This window comes from Macaca fascicularis, chromosome 6 (genome assembly GCF_037993035.2).
Source record: "Macaca fascicularis isolate 582-1 chromosome 6, T2T-MFA8v1.1".
Taxonomy (NCBI): Eukaryota; Metazoa; Chordata; class Mammalia; order Primates; family Cercopithecidae; genus Macaca; species Macaca fascicularis.
The window spans coordinates 78,615,936-78,632,461 of NC_088380.1; the positions used below are offsets into that span (position 1 = coordinate 78,615,936).

Consider the following 16,526-nt stretch of genomic DNA (forward strand, 5'->3'; position numbering starts at 1 on the left):
GCAGGTTGGACAAGCTTGATCTGATGCCTGATGACCTGAGGTGAAACAGTTTCATCCCAAAAACATCCCTGCCGCCTCTGGGCCCAGTCCCCATCCATGGAAAATCTGTCTTCCACAAAACCAGTCCCTGGTGCCCAAAAGACTGGGAACTATTGCTGTAATAGATAAGCCTACCTACTACAGAGAATAATCTGTGTAGTTCCCCCTCCAACGTCTGCTCTCCCTTTGTTCCTTACTAATTAAATCACATTGCTATGGGGTGGCAGTGTGCCAGATAAAAGTACTGCCTCCCCAGGCTCTCTTTTATCTTGGGAAGTTCACGTGTCCCAGTTCTGGCCACTGAGAGGTAAGTGTAAGTCTCCCGGTGAGCCTTTCGGGTAAACTATTACTATTCCAAGAAAAAGGGAGAATGTCCTCTGGCCTGAGCCCTTTCGCCTTTGTTTGCCCCCACTTTTGCTGCCTGGAAAGCAGATGTGATGCCATAAGGTGCAGCTGCCATCCTGCAAGCATGAGGCCTGATGGCCTCGTCGGGGTGCTGTCCCGGCCCTGGAATGCTGACCTCCAACCCGTTTCCCTACTGTGGCCAGATCTTTATTACCATAGCCACTGTTTGGTGTGATCTATCTAAATGAAATCAAATTTCCAAATGAATGAAAATTAAGAATTTGAAGTATCTTTTTAATCTGTCTACATGTTCCAACTGAGATGATAAAGAGAAACAACTCTAGAGAGTGAAATGTCTGTTCACGATCATTTCTATAGGAACCATTCTCAACCCCTCTAGGGATTAACATCAAGACGTTTTCCTGAGCCTAAATCCCATCCGTCAACTCCTAACTAACCTGCCCTTCTTCCCTGTCATTTAGTGTCATCCATATGGTGTCATCAACAGGGTTTCCAGGGGTCTTCAACATCATGCACTTGGAATCTGAGGGCTGACACTGGTCCCCAAAGGCTTGGCTGTAGACCAGCTTCACACGGCACAGAACCGAATGATCCTCCTGTCAAACCCAAGGCATCTGCTCTGGCATCTTGGTCAAAGTGCAAAGGCTATAATTGCATTATGCCTACTTGTGAGCTCTCCTAGAGTTCCCAATTAGGTAATATTTATTTTCTACCCAGAAAAGGTTATGCCCAACCTTGCTCTGCACACTGAAACAATAATGGTTCCAACCCGAGCGATAAAGGAGCATCTCAGTGTGATATGAAGCCATCATGAGATGGGGGCAGGAGGCTTCAACTAGTCTTTTGCAGAGCCAGCTAGGACAGCCATCAGCTTGGAAGAAGCTAGGTGTCCATGAGGGGTTAAACTTGTGCTTTTCTGTTGCAGTACAGAAATAATATGCATATATTTCCACTTTAAATGATTTCGAAGGCAGATGTCAGCAGATGAAAAGAGGATTGAACTCCAGCTCCTTCTCTAACAGCTTTCTGTCAAAATATAACACCCACGTGAGGATTTCAAAAACTAAATTCATTCTAATATAAAGTACTCTGTCTTAATATCGCATGGCGTGTGACTTGTTATATTCCCAGCTGCGAATAGCCCATAAATGAAGGATTTTGTTTTGCTTAAAGAGATACTCTAATAGTCAACAAAAGTTTTACTTAGTATGCAAAATTACCTTTGTAAATATCACTAAATGGTGAAATAAAACACGTTCGGAATATCTGAAACGATCCTCCTTTGGACAGACGAGAAAAGGCACAAGTTTACAATGCCTCAAATTGTGTCTTATTCAAATAAAGACCCACACACACATAATGAAGAGAAAATCTCTAATAATTTATTGACCTTCAGTTTCACATTGTGAAAAAAAAAAATAACAGTTTTACAAAACCTCAAAATGTAGTCATAGCAAACAAGTACATATGAACATGAACATTTTCCTTCAACTTATACAGTTTTGTACGTGAACCACATGGTCAATAGCCAAGAGAGGGACATTATGCGGCTCTAATCACTCTTATTCAAGACAGGTGTCAAGCCCAGAGAAAAGCGGCTACACAATTATACCAGAAGTGGAGGGCTGCCCTTTGTTATGTGTTTCTACAGCAACCAGCCCACAAAATAAGAAGAACCTTCTCTGTCTTATGCCAAGGTTTTTGTGTGTACTGTGCTGTGAATTGTATTTGCTTCAAAGTGTGGGACGTTTCACAGGGTGAGAATGGTCAAGTAGTGAGACCAAATGCCTGTATCAATTCAAAGAGCAGGAGTCCAGAAAGTTCCCTGCAGGCTGGGGGCCCAACCCTTACCACAGCTCCCTCTGGCTCACACACAGTAATTAATAGAGGATTCAAGGACAGAGCCCAACTTTGAAACAGCTGCAGAAAATCCATCCTGCCTTCAGAAGCCATGCAGTGACACATACATCTCTCTTGGCAGATTTGCATCATAAACTACAGAGCTGTAACTGCTACAATATAAACGACACTGACTATGCCCACTGGGGGACAATTAGACATTTGCATTGCTTAGAACACATCTAGGAACCAGGGACTGACTGCTGGAAAGTACTGTGATTCTTTTCTTCCAACAGCTCATTTATTTTGGCCCAACTACAGCCCACTCATTCATGGCATGGACGGACAAGCACAATTAGTCTAAAGTACTAAGGTGGAGAGAAATGTTAAGGATTTATCTGTCATTAGACAATGCAAACACGGTCACAATGTAAAAGGTTGTTATCAGTCTTAACCCCTATTTTCTAAAATACAGCAATGTGAGAAACGTGGACGAAAGCAGTTCAAGTTGCAAACTTTGGTCTTCCCCCGCACCTCGGGGGAAGCACCTATTTGAGACTAGCACTAATACCTACGACGGCACATGCTTAGTAAACAAGCACTCCAACTAGCAAAGAATGTATTCACAACTGATTTCCAACTCTGCCGGAAACCTTCTCAATAGGGGCCACTGCTTACAATTCTTTGGTGTTTTGTGGCCAAATGTGTTACTCGTGCACCAAAGAGTTTTTTAAAAAGAGATTTGCCTAAGGGTGAGCACTGAAGTATACATTGTGCCAATGTAATTATTTTCTTGGAGACCTTCTAGAACTTGCTAAATCATATAGCAAGAAGAGAAGGAGTTCGGGTCAAGAAATCTGGTGAGTTAATTTCCATCTGTGATACTTCCGTTTTTCCCATTAACTGTGGTTGTGGCAAAGCATTCTCATAAGGTAATAAATAAATAAATAAACTTTGGACAATGCCTTTACCTGTGTCCTATATACAGAACTATTCCATAGAATTTTCCAGGATTTCAAGATATTACACAAAGAAAAAAACTGTAAAGCAATTTGGTCCTTTCCAAATGTCAGCAGCTGAGACTGAATTAGGTAAATCAGATGGGAGTGGGGAGAAGGGCAGAAGGAAGCCTCCCCTTACCCCATCAGCACAACCAAACCCCATGAAATCCCATTAAAATCTGGTGAGTCTGAGAAAAGTGATCTCCACGGTTTTTCTACCTCTAGGATGTCATTTAAATTTCCATTTTGTCATCCTTCCCTGTCTTGACATTTTTAAAATCCACCCCTCCCCAACCCACCCTCCAGTTATACTCCAAATTGTAACTCAAAAGTTTTCATGTTTGTGCAGCAAAGCACATCTCAACAGCCACAAAATGTGCAAAACATACAACCATTCACACACGTCCATACATGTGAAGACAGCTGTAGGCATTGTTTCAGCATGCAGGCATCGAACAATAAATAGCTAAATCTATAACAAACTTCTTAACAGCCAAGGAAAAGTTTAAAGTCACTTATAAATAGAAAAGAACATCTACCAAATGGCTACCAACAAAGTCCCCATTGTTCGGAAACGCTCCTGGGGAGCAGACCCCTTAGAGATTAACGGAGAGTCCAGTGGTCCTCATTCTTCAGCCAGCCCAGCCAGCTTCCCTCTTGGACCCACAGTTGGGCTTTGACTCTCCAGCAGCAGCTGGTGTGGAGGCTTCAAGCTCTCTCCTCAGAGAGGTGACAACCATTTCAAATTTTACACATAAATGGTGGAGCCCATGGAAATCAAATGCTGAATATGGTACAGCAAGGGAAAAGGTCCAGCTTTTCTCTCCCTTTGAGGGGGCTGATTAACGTTGACATTAATCCACAATTACAAGACAAGGACTAGATCACAGGTTTGTTCATTCATATTTAAACCATGTGCTACTTGCACCAAAAATCCCACCCCCCCGCCCCCTTCCTTCATGTCCAGTTAGAGCATTTTCAAGGTGCAGCAGATTTTATTCGTGTCTTGCAACTTCTTTTAACTTCTTTTCCTTTTTTTCTCTTCATTAAACTTGGCCTCTCCAAAGCAGAAATCTCATATTATAGCATCGAGTGATGGAGTGAGCTGAAACAGACGAAAAAAACGAAACAAAAAAGCATGAAGGATTTGTATGATGCCATAGTTAAGATTTTTCTTTTTAGCCACAAAATTTTAAAAATTAAACTAGGTAGGGAGCTGGAGAATATTGCTTCCAAAGGTCTTACATGTTCAGTAGGAACTGTGCAAAGATATTTAAAGTGCTTGCCTTAAATGCACAAGTGTGCATGTACGCATCCATGCAGATGGATGGCCTGACAAAAACAGTGGTGTCTAAAGAAGGACCTTCACTTCTTTCCTAAGTGTATATATACATTCAAATCCAAACCTATATGTCCAGATGCTATTATGAGTTGCCATCTTCTGCTTCCAACATTCATAAAATTTCTTTCTGTGGTTAAACAGAGCCACCGTAAAGTGATCACTAAAGGGTGAAAAGAAGGGAGATTCCTCTGCAAACCCTCCTTGGCCCATGTACCATGAAAGATTCCAAATTAACTTTACCATCTCGGAGGCAGACATACTAATCCTCGTATTTAAACGCATCTCTGCTATCCATTATGGCAGAAATCAGTCTCGCTTCCTTTCACATGACAACGTATCAGGCCTCAACAGCCCAAGGTTGGAGTTTATTCTCAAAGTTCATTAGTCCACACTTAGATGCCAGCAGTTACGGCATACCAGTGCTACAGAATCTACCTACATCAAGTGTGAATATCAGTTCAAAGTGCCGTAACCACAAAGCCTGCACATTTCATAGAGCTTGCATTTCCTCACACTGCTCACCCTTCCCATTTATTTATTTCTCATTTCATCTGGGGAAATTCTGCAGACGGCTTTTGTATCCTTATTGCTGTAACTCTAAGTACAGACAAAGGGAATTCTGGAGGAGCCACTCATGACTTGCATCGAATTCTTCCCACTTTGCTTTTGTGTGTTCAGAAGCCTGATTCATTTCATGAGTTGTTTCTTTTGGCTGTTTCCTAACAGTGATTCAAGCTTTCAAGGCATTCCTTAGACTATGGTGTCATTGCCCCACCTCCACTTCCTTGTAACCTATATGTCAACATTAGGCCAAAAGAATGTATCTTGTAATAATATAAAATTTCAAGACATCCCATATTCAAACAGGAAAAAAGCAATACACACCACCGCCCCCCCCCAAAATTGCATATTCAAACAGGAAAATAAAAAAGGACACATACCAAAAAAAAAAAAAAATTCTAGAGAAGAAACAAAGCAAATCAAAGCCTAAGTTAGGTTGAGGCCACACGGGCACCATGAAAACAGAGGATAATCAAAGTAATTTCCTCTCTGCCCTTCCCACCCACTGACAGAGCAGCAGGAGGCAGATAAAACCTCCTTGGTGGATGAGCTTTAAGACCTAGGGAAACTTTCTGTTAAACACTGTATTAATTCAGTTAACACCTACATTTGGAGGGCAGAGGAATTTGCAGTTTGGGACTGAGACCTACCTAACCAGCACTTTAGGGCACTTCAACCCCCTCTTAAATGTTTTAGCACTATCTTGTGTAGTAAACTTTAGACATTTTAACCAACATTCTCCCTGTCGGAAATTCAAAGAGTGGCTTTGATCAGGCGCTTATGCTGCCCTTTAAAAGCAGCAAACTTGGCCCTGTCAAATTTAGTTTTTATGTGTTTGACTCTCTCACTGGTAGCACCAAGGATGAAGAGGATGTTATTTCATGTATAAATTAACACTTTACTTGCTCTGTTTCCCAGGGACCGGAAGGGTATGATTCAGTTCAAACACCCAGGGTAGGGTGAAGTCAAGTGTTTGCCAACATGTTCACTCTGGGCTGAAAAAGGAGGAACCAAAAATGAAGTCTAAAGATAACAAGCAGATAAAAGTCAAAGAAACCTCATTTTCCTACCACACACAAAGCTAATTCCACTGCCATTATCTCACAGTGAGTTAGGGTCTAAACTGAATATTGAACACTTACTACATGCCAATCACTGGGCTAGGTATTTTCACCTCTTTTAATTCCCCTATCAATTGACCCAAGTCTGAGTTGGGACAGATCACAGGGGAATTATAGATCAAACCACTCATTTGACAGAGAAGCAATCTAAAACTCAGAAAGGTCTAGAACTTAAAACTAGGGCCAGAATACACACGTGGCTTCTCTCCTCTTTCTGCCTCAATTTCCTTGTCTTGTTCCAAGGATGCCAGCCAGCCTGCCCATTGTCGTTATGTACCACCACCCTGGTAGCAATTTTTATGGCTCTTCTGTGCAAATATAGTCAGTTCTGGACTAACACCCGACTAAGTGTGCTGTTAATTGATGCTTTTGCCTAGGAGGTTCTTTAAACCTGCTTTAGAGGTGAGTCATGCATTCATATCTCAAATGAAATAACCACTTTCAGAGCATTTGTTTATTCAAGATTACTGAGATGCCAGCAAGGCTACAAAAAACCAGTTTGGTGTGGGACGTTATTAGCCCAGTTGCTCCCCAGAGGAGGTGTCTGACTGTTCCTGCTGTTTTGAAGGAGTTTCATTCCAGGAAAGCATGACATAACTCAGAACTCTGATAACTGTACGAAGGGTGGAAGAGATAACTGAAGAAGTGAAAAAAATAGCAAGCTGAAGGCTATGCGAGGTGGCTCACGCCTGTAATCCCAGCACTTTGGGAGGCTGAGGTGGGTGGATCACTTGAGGTCAGGAGTTGAAGACCAGCTTTACCAACACGGTGAAACCCCATCTCTACTAAAAATACAAAAAAGCCAGGTGTGGTGGTGGGCGCTGCAATCCAGCTACTTGGAAGGCTGAGGCAGGAGAATCGCTTGAACCCAGGAGGCGGAAGTTGCAGCGAGCCGAGATCTCGCCATTGTACCCCAGCCTGGGCAATAGAATAAGACTCTGTCTCAAAAAAAAAAACAAATAGCAAGCTGAAATGTGAGAGTAAGGCCAAGTTTAATGATGTTTCTAAATGAGTTGTAAGGGATGGGGAAATAAAAGACCAATGAGATGAAACCCCTCTGTGCTTAGCTTGCCACTAGGCCTCTATCTCCTTTTCTCCCTTTGAAGTCCCCTTCAAAGGTGTGAAATATACAAGGGAAAACAGAGCCAAAAGTTCCCAAGTAAATGAGTTTGTTTTCATTGTAGTTCCTCCAAGGCAGTTACTTTCTTCTCTTATTATTAGTAATAAGCCCATGAATCACCAAAACAAATCAACACATTCTGTGTGCGCTGGGCTATACTTACACATGCCTAAGCAATTCCTGGGGCCAATCCTAAGAATGCTTAGCAGCAAAGCAGCCATGAGCTTTGCGAACTCTGAACTGTGTAGGCCTATTAATTATCTGAGCCAAGAGCATTATATACTCTTAAATACACAGACAACTATTATGTACTCAGATATATGACGCAGAAACACAACTTTGACAATAGCCTTGACAATAGGGGCAGCCTGACTAAGTCTGAAAGGCCATAGTTTTGGAAGTTTAGGTGGCTCAGTGTTATCTGCACAAATTTCTGCTACATACATGCAGCCTTTTACAAAGACAGATATAGATTTATCTTTAAAGGTAATAAATGCCCTAAAGGGTGCTACTTTTTAAGGAAAACATTTAAAATAAGCTAACAATTTTGGAGAGAATAAACTAGGAATGAATTTGGGCAATACATTTTTTAAACCCTATTCATTCCACAAAGGGTTTGAGGAAGCAAAATTTGAATAGAAATGAAGTATCACCTGGGATGACATTGGTGTCACGGATGTGAAGCTCAAGTTTATTCAGTGGCAGTGCAACACGATGCTCCAGCGCAGATGTCTGGAGCCAGACCCCCTGCATTGACTTCCTGACCAGCTCCACCACTTACTAAGCTCTGCTCACTCGGCAGCTTAGCCTCCTTAATGCATGAAGTTTTTTCATCTATAAAACGAAGCTAGTAATAATTCCCCACAGAGTTGTTGTGAGGATAGAATGAGACGATCTTGGGAAACCACGTGGCACCGCTGCAAGCACACAGTGAGGGCTCAATAAACATTAGCTGGCATTCTCAACAGAGGTCAGGGGTTCTCAACCTGGTTGTTCATTGGAATCATCCGGAAACTTTCTAAAAATACTGATGCTTGGACCCCACCCCAGACCAAATGAAACTAAGTCTCTGGTATGGGCAGTTTTTAAAAAGCTCTTCAGGGTTGGGCGCGGTGGCTCACGCCTGTAATCCCAGCACTTTGGGAGGCTGGGGTGGGCAGATCATGAGGTCAGGAGATCAAGACCATCCTGGCTAACATGGTGAAACCCCGTCTCTACTAAAAATACAAAAAATTATCTGGGCATGGTGATGGGCGCCTGTATCCCAGCTACTCGGGAGGCTGAGGCAGGAGAACGGCGTGAACCCGGGAGGCGGAGCTTGCAGTGAGCCAAAATCATGCCACTGCACTCCAGCCTGGGTGACAGAGCGAGACTCCGTCTCAAAAAATAATAATAATAAAATAAACAAAAAGCTCTTCAGGAGATTCTGAGGCTCAGTAAAAGCTGAGAACCACTGGCTAATGCCATTGGGGGGCTGAGGCTGTGGTCAACACAAGTTGGTAGGTTCTAGGGGCACCAGCTCTCTTATTTTTACAGCTTTGGTAGTACCTCTGCAGCACAGTCTCTGTGGATCAGATCTCACCCCATGTACTGAACTTACGCAATAGCCTCATTATATGCAGACTTGCATCTATAGCTAAACTTCTTACCTCGTGCTCACTCTCTTTAGAATGTACTGCATTTAAGAAGGCAGATGTTTCCAGGTGCTGACAAATGCAGTAGGAATCAGCGAGTACGGGACGGTGGTGATGCTGTTCCACACATCTAATGTTGGATCGTAGCAGTCCAAAGTCTTGCATCGCTGAATGCCAAAGTATCCTCCAACCACGTAGAGTTTGTTTCCGGAGGCTACAGCATGGCAGCTCATGCGCTTTGCTGTCACATCTCCCACCTTGGTCCACTGGTAAGTCTCACTGTTGAATTTATAAGCAGAGCAGGCAGAGAATTCTGTATCACCCCCCATAATAAAAATCTGGTTCCCCAGCACAGCTGCTGCTGTGTAACGCCAGGGCTGGGGACAGGTGGCCGGTACAGTCCACCTGTTTTCACACTGATCGTAACACTGAACTTTGGGGAGCTTGTCATGACTGACACTGGTACCTCCAAAAGCAAACAACTTGAGCTTGGCACTCACTACTGCGGCGTTGCTAACGCCTTCTCGGAGTGGGGCCACCATGGTCCATTTGTTGGTTGTGGGGTCATAATGTTCTACCTGCTTTAGAGAGACTGAAGGGGAGGCCGGGAGGCAGCCAGTTGCGGCCGTGTGCCCCCCAACCACATATAGGCAGTGCTTCAGTTCAGCAGAGCCATGGCCAAACCTGGCCACCAGCATGGGGGCAGCTTTGGACCACTCCTCGTGCAGGGTATCATAAACCCAGACATCTTTCGAGACCCCATTTTCAGACCCCCGCCCCCCAGTAATGTATACTTTGCAGCCAATCGCACATGCACTAAACTCTTTTCTTGGGCTGGGAATGTCAGCCTTGGGAATGATTTCTTTGGCCTTCTGGTCTACCAGATACAACTTGTCACACATGAAAGTCTGTCCTCCCAGAAGGAAGAGGGCATGGCCGGTTTTCCGAGGTCGGGCACAGAGGCTGGTTACCACACCGTCATTCTGCAGGATTTTCAGTTTGCACCTGATGGCCTCTTCCACAATTTCCTTACTCTTTCTCTGCTTGGTGATGAGTTCCTCCATGGCCACATTCTCCATGAGATAGATGGCTGGCAGAAGTGCCAGCCTTACTGTCTGCAACAGTTCTGGGAGGTAGCAATAGCGCTTCTTCAGGTCATAGCTGATCCAGTTAATTGCAGACTCGTACACAAGCCTTTCATCTTCTGTCTCCAGCTCTTCACTGGACAAGAGTTGCACTACCATGTCCTGGGGCAGCTGGAGGAAATCTTCATTCTTCCTGATGGTTTGGAAGTTGCTGAGACACATTCTCCAAGATAGTTCGTACAGCTTGGTGCACTGGTGCGCGTCAGACAGCAGCAGCATGCCCAGGCAGTTGGTGGGATGCAGGTTCTTTTCCAGAAACTCTGCACATGCATCCCGGATGTCTTGAAACTCCAGCATGTCACCAGCTTCCAGGAGCGATTCTGCATTTTCTTCATTGATGATGACCCGGGAGGAGTACGCATAGTCAAGCAGCAGCTCCAAGACTTCTGGGTGGATGGAATTGTCGAAGTTGACCTCACTGTCCTGGCTCTCTTTCAGGCCACCACTGAACATGGCCTCAAAGTAGCGACTGCACGCAGCCAGCACTGCCCGGTGGCAAGGGAAGGTCCTATTTCCGGCATGGAGAAGGACGTCAGTGAAGAGACGCTGCTGGCGTAAAAGATTCAGGTGAGTAAGGACGCTGTCAGCGTACGAGGACTTGTGAAACAGATAGATGTTAATGGAGCCGCTGCTGGCCCTGGACTTGCGGTTCTCATGCACGCTGACTGACATTTTGTTTCCACTCCTAAAAATAATAATAATAATAAATTAAAAATGATGCTCCTGATGTTCAGAACAGCAGAACGAAAGCAACAATGGTTTGGGACAAAAAACAGAACACTTTGTAGTTGACCATGCCACCTACTATTCTAGAATAGTGTATGGCCATTCCAGGACAAAGCCAGAGACAGCTACCCAGAAGGAAAGATATTCACTGTAATACTGTTGAGCTATTTGAACTCTGCACCATTAAAAAAAAAAAAATCACTGCATAAAAAGCAGGTTCATCTTGGAAAACCTGATTGCCAACTTTCAGGCCATTGAAGTCTTTTAGAATATAAGTCAGCAAAAGCCAAGAGTGAGGTCTCATTCTCACAGCTCCCTGTCGTAGTCCAGCTGATTCACTGCGGGCCACTTAAAATGCCAGGTCTCCTGCTCTCATAATGCCAGGATGGGCACTGGCTTTCATGCCTCATGCAACATAAAGCCATGTGTAAAACAAACACCTAATAATTAATTCCATTAAGAATTCCTTTGGTAAGACCCAATCTCCCGGCACATACAGTAAATGGGAAATGTAAGGCCAACTTCTGCAACGATCAGACCTTTATTTAAATGTTACAGATAATGTATTTCATTTTATACATATTTTTGAGACCAAGTCTCGCTCTGTCACCCAGGCTTGAGTGCAGTGGTGCAATCACAGTTCACTGCAGCCTCGAACTCCTGGACTCAAGTGATCCTCCTGCCTCGGCCTTCCGAGTAGCTGGCACTAAAGGTGTGCACCACCAAACCCAGATAATTTTTTGTATTTTTTGTAGAGACAGGGTCTCAAACTCCTGCTCCTCCCACCTCGGCATCCCAAGTTAAAGATTAATTTCTAACCACACAGCTCTACCACTGAGGAGTCCTAAAAGCACCCCAATTTGAATACCCATATATTGATCAGCAAGCCTTTAGTCAAAGCACGGAATAAATTCTGGCCATAATCACCAACTACCTGTCTTGCTCTGGACAGCTTCCAATGTGAGGATTTGGCACATAAAAAGAAGAATATTTTGAGTAGCATACTCATGACTGCTGTTTTCTGTTCTTCCCGCTTTATATCAATTCTTGGAAAACCATTTGCAAGAACAAAAGATCCACCCCTGTCTTTTGATTAAATAGTGCATCACCAGGACTGTTCCTATATATCTGCAAATGCTGGCACCTGCATAGAGGGAGTTCAAAATGCAAACACTGCTTTATTTAAATCAAAAAATACGTGTCTGTGTGTGTGTGTCTGTGTGTGTGTGTATTTTGCCAGCTGTTGTTCATTTAGGACCACCCCAGAATTTATTTGCTGACTACAGTGCTTTCCTCAGTATCTACAATGAAATTATAGTAGAATCTAATGCTATCTTTTGGCTTTCTTCAGTAAGAAAACAGTAGGCTAGAGACATAGGAAATGCTTGTCATCCATCTTCAAAAACTGAATCACATGCCTTCATCCTTTTCTTTCATACCACCCCTCTGTTACTTCAAAGGAATGAAGTCCTCAAGAAGCTGCCTGTCCAAGGATTCCTAAGGAAGCTGTTTATCCCGTTGTTTATCCCCAGAGGGTAAACTGTGTGGCTGGTTACAGTATCTGTTCCAGACACAGAACAGCCAGTCCTGAAAGCGCAGCTGAAACTCTGTTTCCTTTAACCATTCAGATATTTTTAAATTTACATTCTAAGAATTATTAATAAATGCAAATGAATGATTTGCCACAGATTCATGGGCTAAAATACTAACTTGCACCTCCCCAACCAGATGTGAGCCCCGCTGTGAGACTGCACAGAAAACCACAAAGGCAGGGGCAGGACACATATACCTCACGCCATTAGGTGATGCAACTAGTTTTCTTTCCTTTTTGGAATGTAATTTTTTATGATGAGTAAACATGGCTTAGTGGAAGAAAGGAAGCAACAAAGTCCTAGAGCTACAGTGTTAGGAAGACTTTACAAAGCACCCAGTAATCTCCACAGTGACTTGGGATATAAAAAATGGTGAGGAGCCAGCCTCACTCCCACCTCAGGCTAAGTGTCTACTGTCTACTCCATTCTAACCAATGCCCAGTGTTCTGGAAAATGACCATGTGAACCTAGGGGAATGCATCAGGTTTCCAAAGGGTTAAAACATCCATTAGCATTCTCAATGCTCCACCACTGTAGTTGTTATTTTAATTAGTACATTCAGTCTGAAGTATTTGGAGGAAGACTTTAAGTCTAAACCTGGATAGACTGTCTACATCCTCCTATGAAGCTACTGCCTCTCAGGCGAAGAGCAAATGCTGCCCTGACTGAAGGAATAATGAGGTTCCCTGAAACTAGGTGCACAGACACCAAAATGCTTACACGTTGAGCTGGAATCATGCTGGGCCCAGAACACATTTCCCTGAACATTAGATTCAGGATGGTGCAAAACAACATTCACAACCAGACCTACAGCTAAGAAAACAATTTGTTTAGAAGACCTTAGGATATAGGATCTACATCTCTCCGCATCCTGTGTTTATGCTCCTGTATGTTCCAGGCTGGCCCAACAAGCCAGAAGGAAGAGCCTAGCCTGTCATCTTGGATACCATCCAGATGGAAAAGCACGTCACAGCCAAAATCACAATCAACATTCTTGCAAAAATGTTTGATTAAAATAAAAAGTAAACTTGGAAACCCAAGGGGAAATACTTGCTTTCTGGTTTAAAAGTGTGCAAACTTCAAAATATCAGCAGAAACCACGTATACAAGTCACTGAACACACCTTCAACATAAAATGAATCATCTTTCCAGCATTTTTAAGCCCCCAGAGAAATCACATTTGCATATCAAGTAAGTGGCCAAGAAAATGCACACTTATACTTAATCTGCGTCTACAAAGAAGACAGAGAAAAGGGCTATTACTGTGAACATCAAAAGGGCTTCAGTTACAGTAACTTCAGTTCACTTCATGCTCCTAATTCAGGCTCTCTGCCTCCAATGCTTAGCGTCCCGCACGCTTCTCCAGGTTTTGAACCTGATCTCAATCCAATCAAAAGAGAAACTAGGCAGATTTTTTTCTGGGCATTTATATTACCGGTAACAACAGAACATTATAAAGATCTTGTTAACAAAAGTAGCTTCTTGCCAGAGTCTTTTTATTAACACTTGCAAAGCTATTTAACAAGCTGGCCATGCCTGTGTGACACCAAACTGCATGTGGATAAATTCAATGTTTCATCTCCCCGCCCACCAATTCCTGTCCTTTGTAACTAATAATGTTAACACGACAGATCAAGAAACTAGTTTTTCAGAAAACAGTTTTCATTCATTCTCTATAAGACATTTCCGCCGCAGTGAACATGCCCGCTCTCAGGGTGTCTGTGCGTGGCCCCAACTTTCCTCTGAGCCGGGAAGGATGCAACGTGGGCCAACGATTCCGCGCGCTCCGCCCTGGAGGCTGCGGGGAGCGACGCAGCGCGACATTCACCCCCAGGAAAGCGCTGCTTTCCGCGGAGGAGAGAGGCTGACTGTATCCTTAGCTCTGCTCCTCGCTTCCCCAGCGGCTCGCCCCGGACATTGCACCGCCGGTCGACCTCTCTGGCGATGCCCGGCTCCTGCCTGCTGTGGAAGGGCAGCGGCGGGCACCATGGTCTCCGCACCTAGAAGAGTTCCCCCTGGCCTCAAGTGGAAGCTGCCGGCTGCCCGGAGCACGCTCACCCCTCGCGAACACACCCCTGCAGCCGAAGCAGCCCCTGAAGCCGGCAGCGCCTGCAACAGGTCCGGGGCAGTGGGGGAAACTTACAGCAGTGGCGACTGGCCGCAACGCACAACTGAGTTCTAGCGTCGGTCACGGGCAAGGAGGCGACGAATCGGTCGTCTCAGCCCCGGGAAGCGGTGGCGAATGCCCCGGAGAAAGGAGCGCCAGCCGGGGAGAGGACTGCGCCCCGAACGATGGCTCGCGGACTGGCTACCGCTGGCGTTCGCCTCTGCCTCTTGTCCCCACGCCGCGCACCCGGCGTCCAGGACCCGCAGAGCGTCTACCGGAGCGCGTCACCGGAGCGGAGAGCAAGCCTGCCACTGCAGGCGCCGCGGAAGGAGGCGGGCTGTGTGCTCGGGGGAGGGAGCTAGAAAGCGCCTTGTGCGCCGGCTGCCGCCAGGCGTCTGGACCCGGTCTCCGCAGCGCCACCGCCGCACCGCCTCCTCTCCGGCTGCCAGAGCAGTCTGCGCCCCGCCGCGGTGCGCCCCGCTATAAGTGGCGCGGCGGGGAGGGGAGGGGGCGCGTATGCAAAGAGACCGACACCGGGGGAGGGAGGAAGCGCATTAGCGCGGCCCGTGGTGTAGGAGGAGGAAGAGGAGGAGAAGGAGTGGGAGGAGGAGAGGAGCTGGGGAAGAGCGTGTCGGGGGAGTTAATCGGGAGAGGAAGCGGGAGAGGGGGGCTGCGGGGACTGCAGAGAGACAAAGCGGACGCGCTATCTCAGCCGCTGGCAGCTGCAACCCCGGGAACCGAGAATAAAATAAGTTTTCCCGGGTTCGAGTGTGTCTGCGCCTCTCTGAGCCAGCCTGGTTAATGGACAGTCCCGGATCTGAGGGACGCACCTCAGAGGAGCGCAGCCCGGCGTTGTACGCTCGGTGATGCCAGAGCCCGCGCGATGCTCTAAAAAGGGCAGCCAGGGGCGAGCTGGATATCCACAGGACAAGCCCTGGGCACGCATAGATAGCTCCTTGGGTAGGACGCCCAGAGTGGGGAGAGATAGTGGCAATGGAAGGGCAAAAGTCTGAAAGCTTTGGGGACACTCGGGTTGAGCAAGCCAGGACTTTTAAGTTTCTTACTGGCAGAGAGCCAAAGAGACTCCAGCCCCAGGCATTTCCCATGTGTCCTCCCTCCCCATTCCCCAGCGGGTGCGGCACCCACGGCTGGACTCTGCCCTAAGCCAGGCGACTGCAGCGGCAGCCGGGGTGCAGTTCTGCGGGGCGCGCACCACGTGCTTTTCAGCCAATCGCCGCGGCCGCTTGATTCAAAGTGAACTCCTCAAAGCAGCAGCCACGCCACCTCCTCTCCTAGCGATAAAGCCTCCATCACCCTCTCCTGTTTTTTATCGCTCGGTGGTGGTAGTTTGGAGTTCAGTAAAGAAATGGCTCAGCGCACACACACGTTTAATAGCCCCGCGTGCCAGGAGAAAGGAAGGCGATTCGAAAAATAATCTCGCGTGGTGATCACTTTTACGAATCCCATTTATCTTTGCAACTAGAGACTTGTCTTTCCACTGGGAGCTAAAATGTCTGTTTTTTATTCGGTGTTTGGAATTAAGTGTATAAAGGAACGGGATAGATGACCGGTCCAGCTCCCTTGTTTTACAGGTGGGAAACCGAGGCCCAGGGAGATGTGAGTTGCCTGGCTCGTAGTCACTTAGCAACAGTGTCCCAGCTCTGCAGCTCGAGAGTGAGGGCCCCACGACAGAGTTAATTCCGTCCCCGGGTCCGCGCGTCCCCGAGCGCCCGCGCTTCGCCTCCCAGCTTGCTTTAAAACACTAGGTGCAGGAGCGGTTTAAACTGGCTACAGAGGACCCACCGTGGTGCTTCCAGAGTCCAGACTGCTGAAACCAAGACTGTCAGTTCTTCACTCTAATTTCACTTTCCTTTACCCTTGTTCCCTCCTGGTATTTGCGCCGAGAAATTTCGCTCCTTGCAAACAAAGAAAG

At 45.9% G+C, this 16,526-nt stretch overlaps 1 protein-coding gene across 1 annotated transcript; it reads right to left on the reverse strand.

Moving 5' to 3' along the window:
* Positions 1-1,765: 1,765 nt before the first annotated feature.
* ENC1 (ectodermal-neural cortex 1) lies at positions 1,766-15,052 on the reverse strand. The gene is made up of 3 exons (XM_005557146.4): positions 14,630-15,052; positions 9,039-10,853; positions 1,766-4,350 (listed from the first exon to the last, which is right to left on the reverse strand). Exon 2 carries the CDS (start codon positions 10,838-10,840, stop codon positions 9,071-9,073), a length of 1,770 nt encoding a protein of 589 aa, XP_005557203.1. The 5' UTR covers positions 10,841-10,853; positions 14,630-15,052; the 3' UTR covers positions 1,766-4,350; positions 9,039-9,070.
* Positions 15,053-16,526: the final 1,474 nt, after the last annotated feature.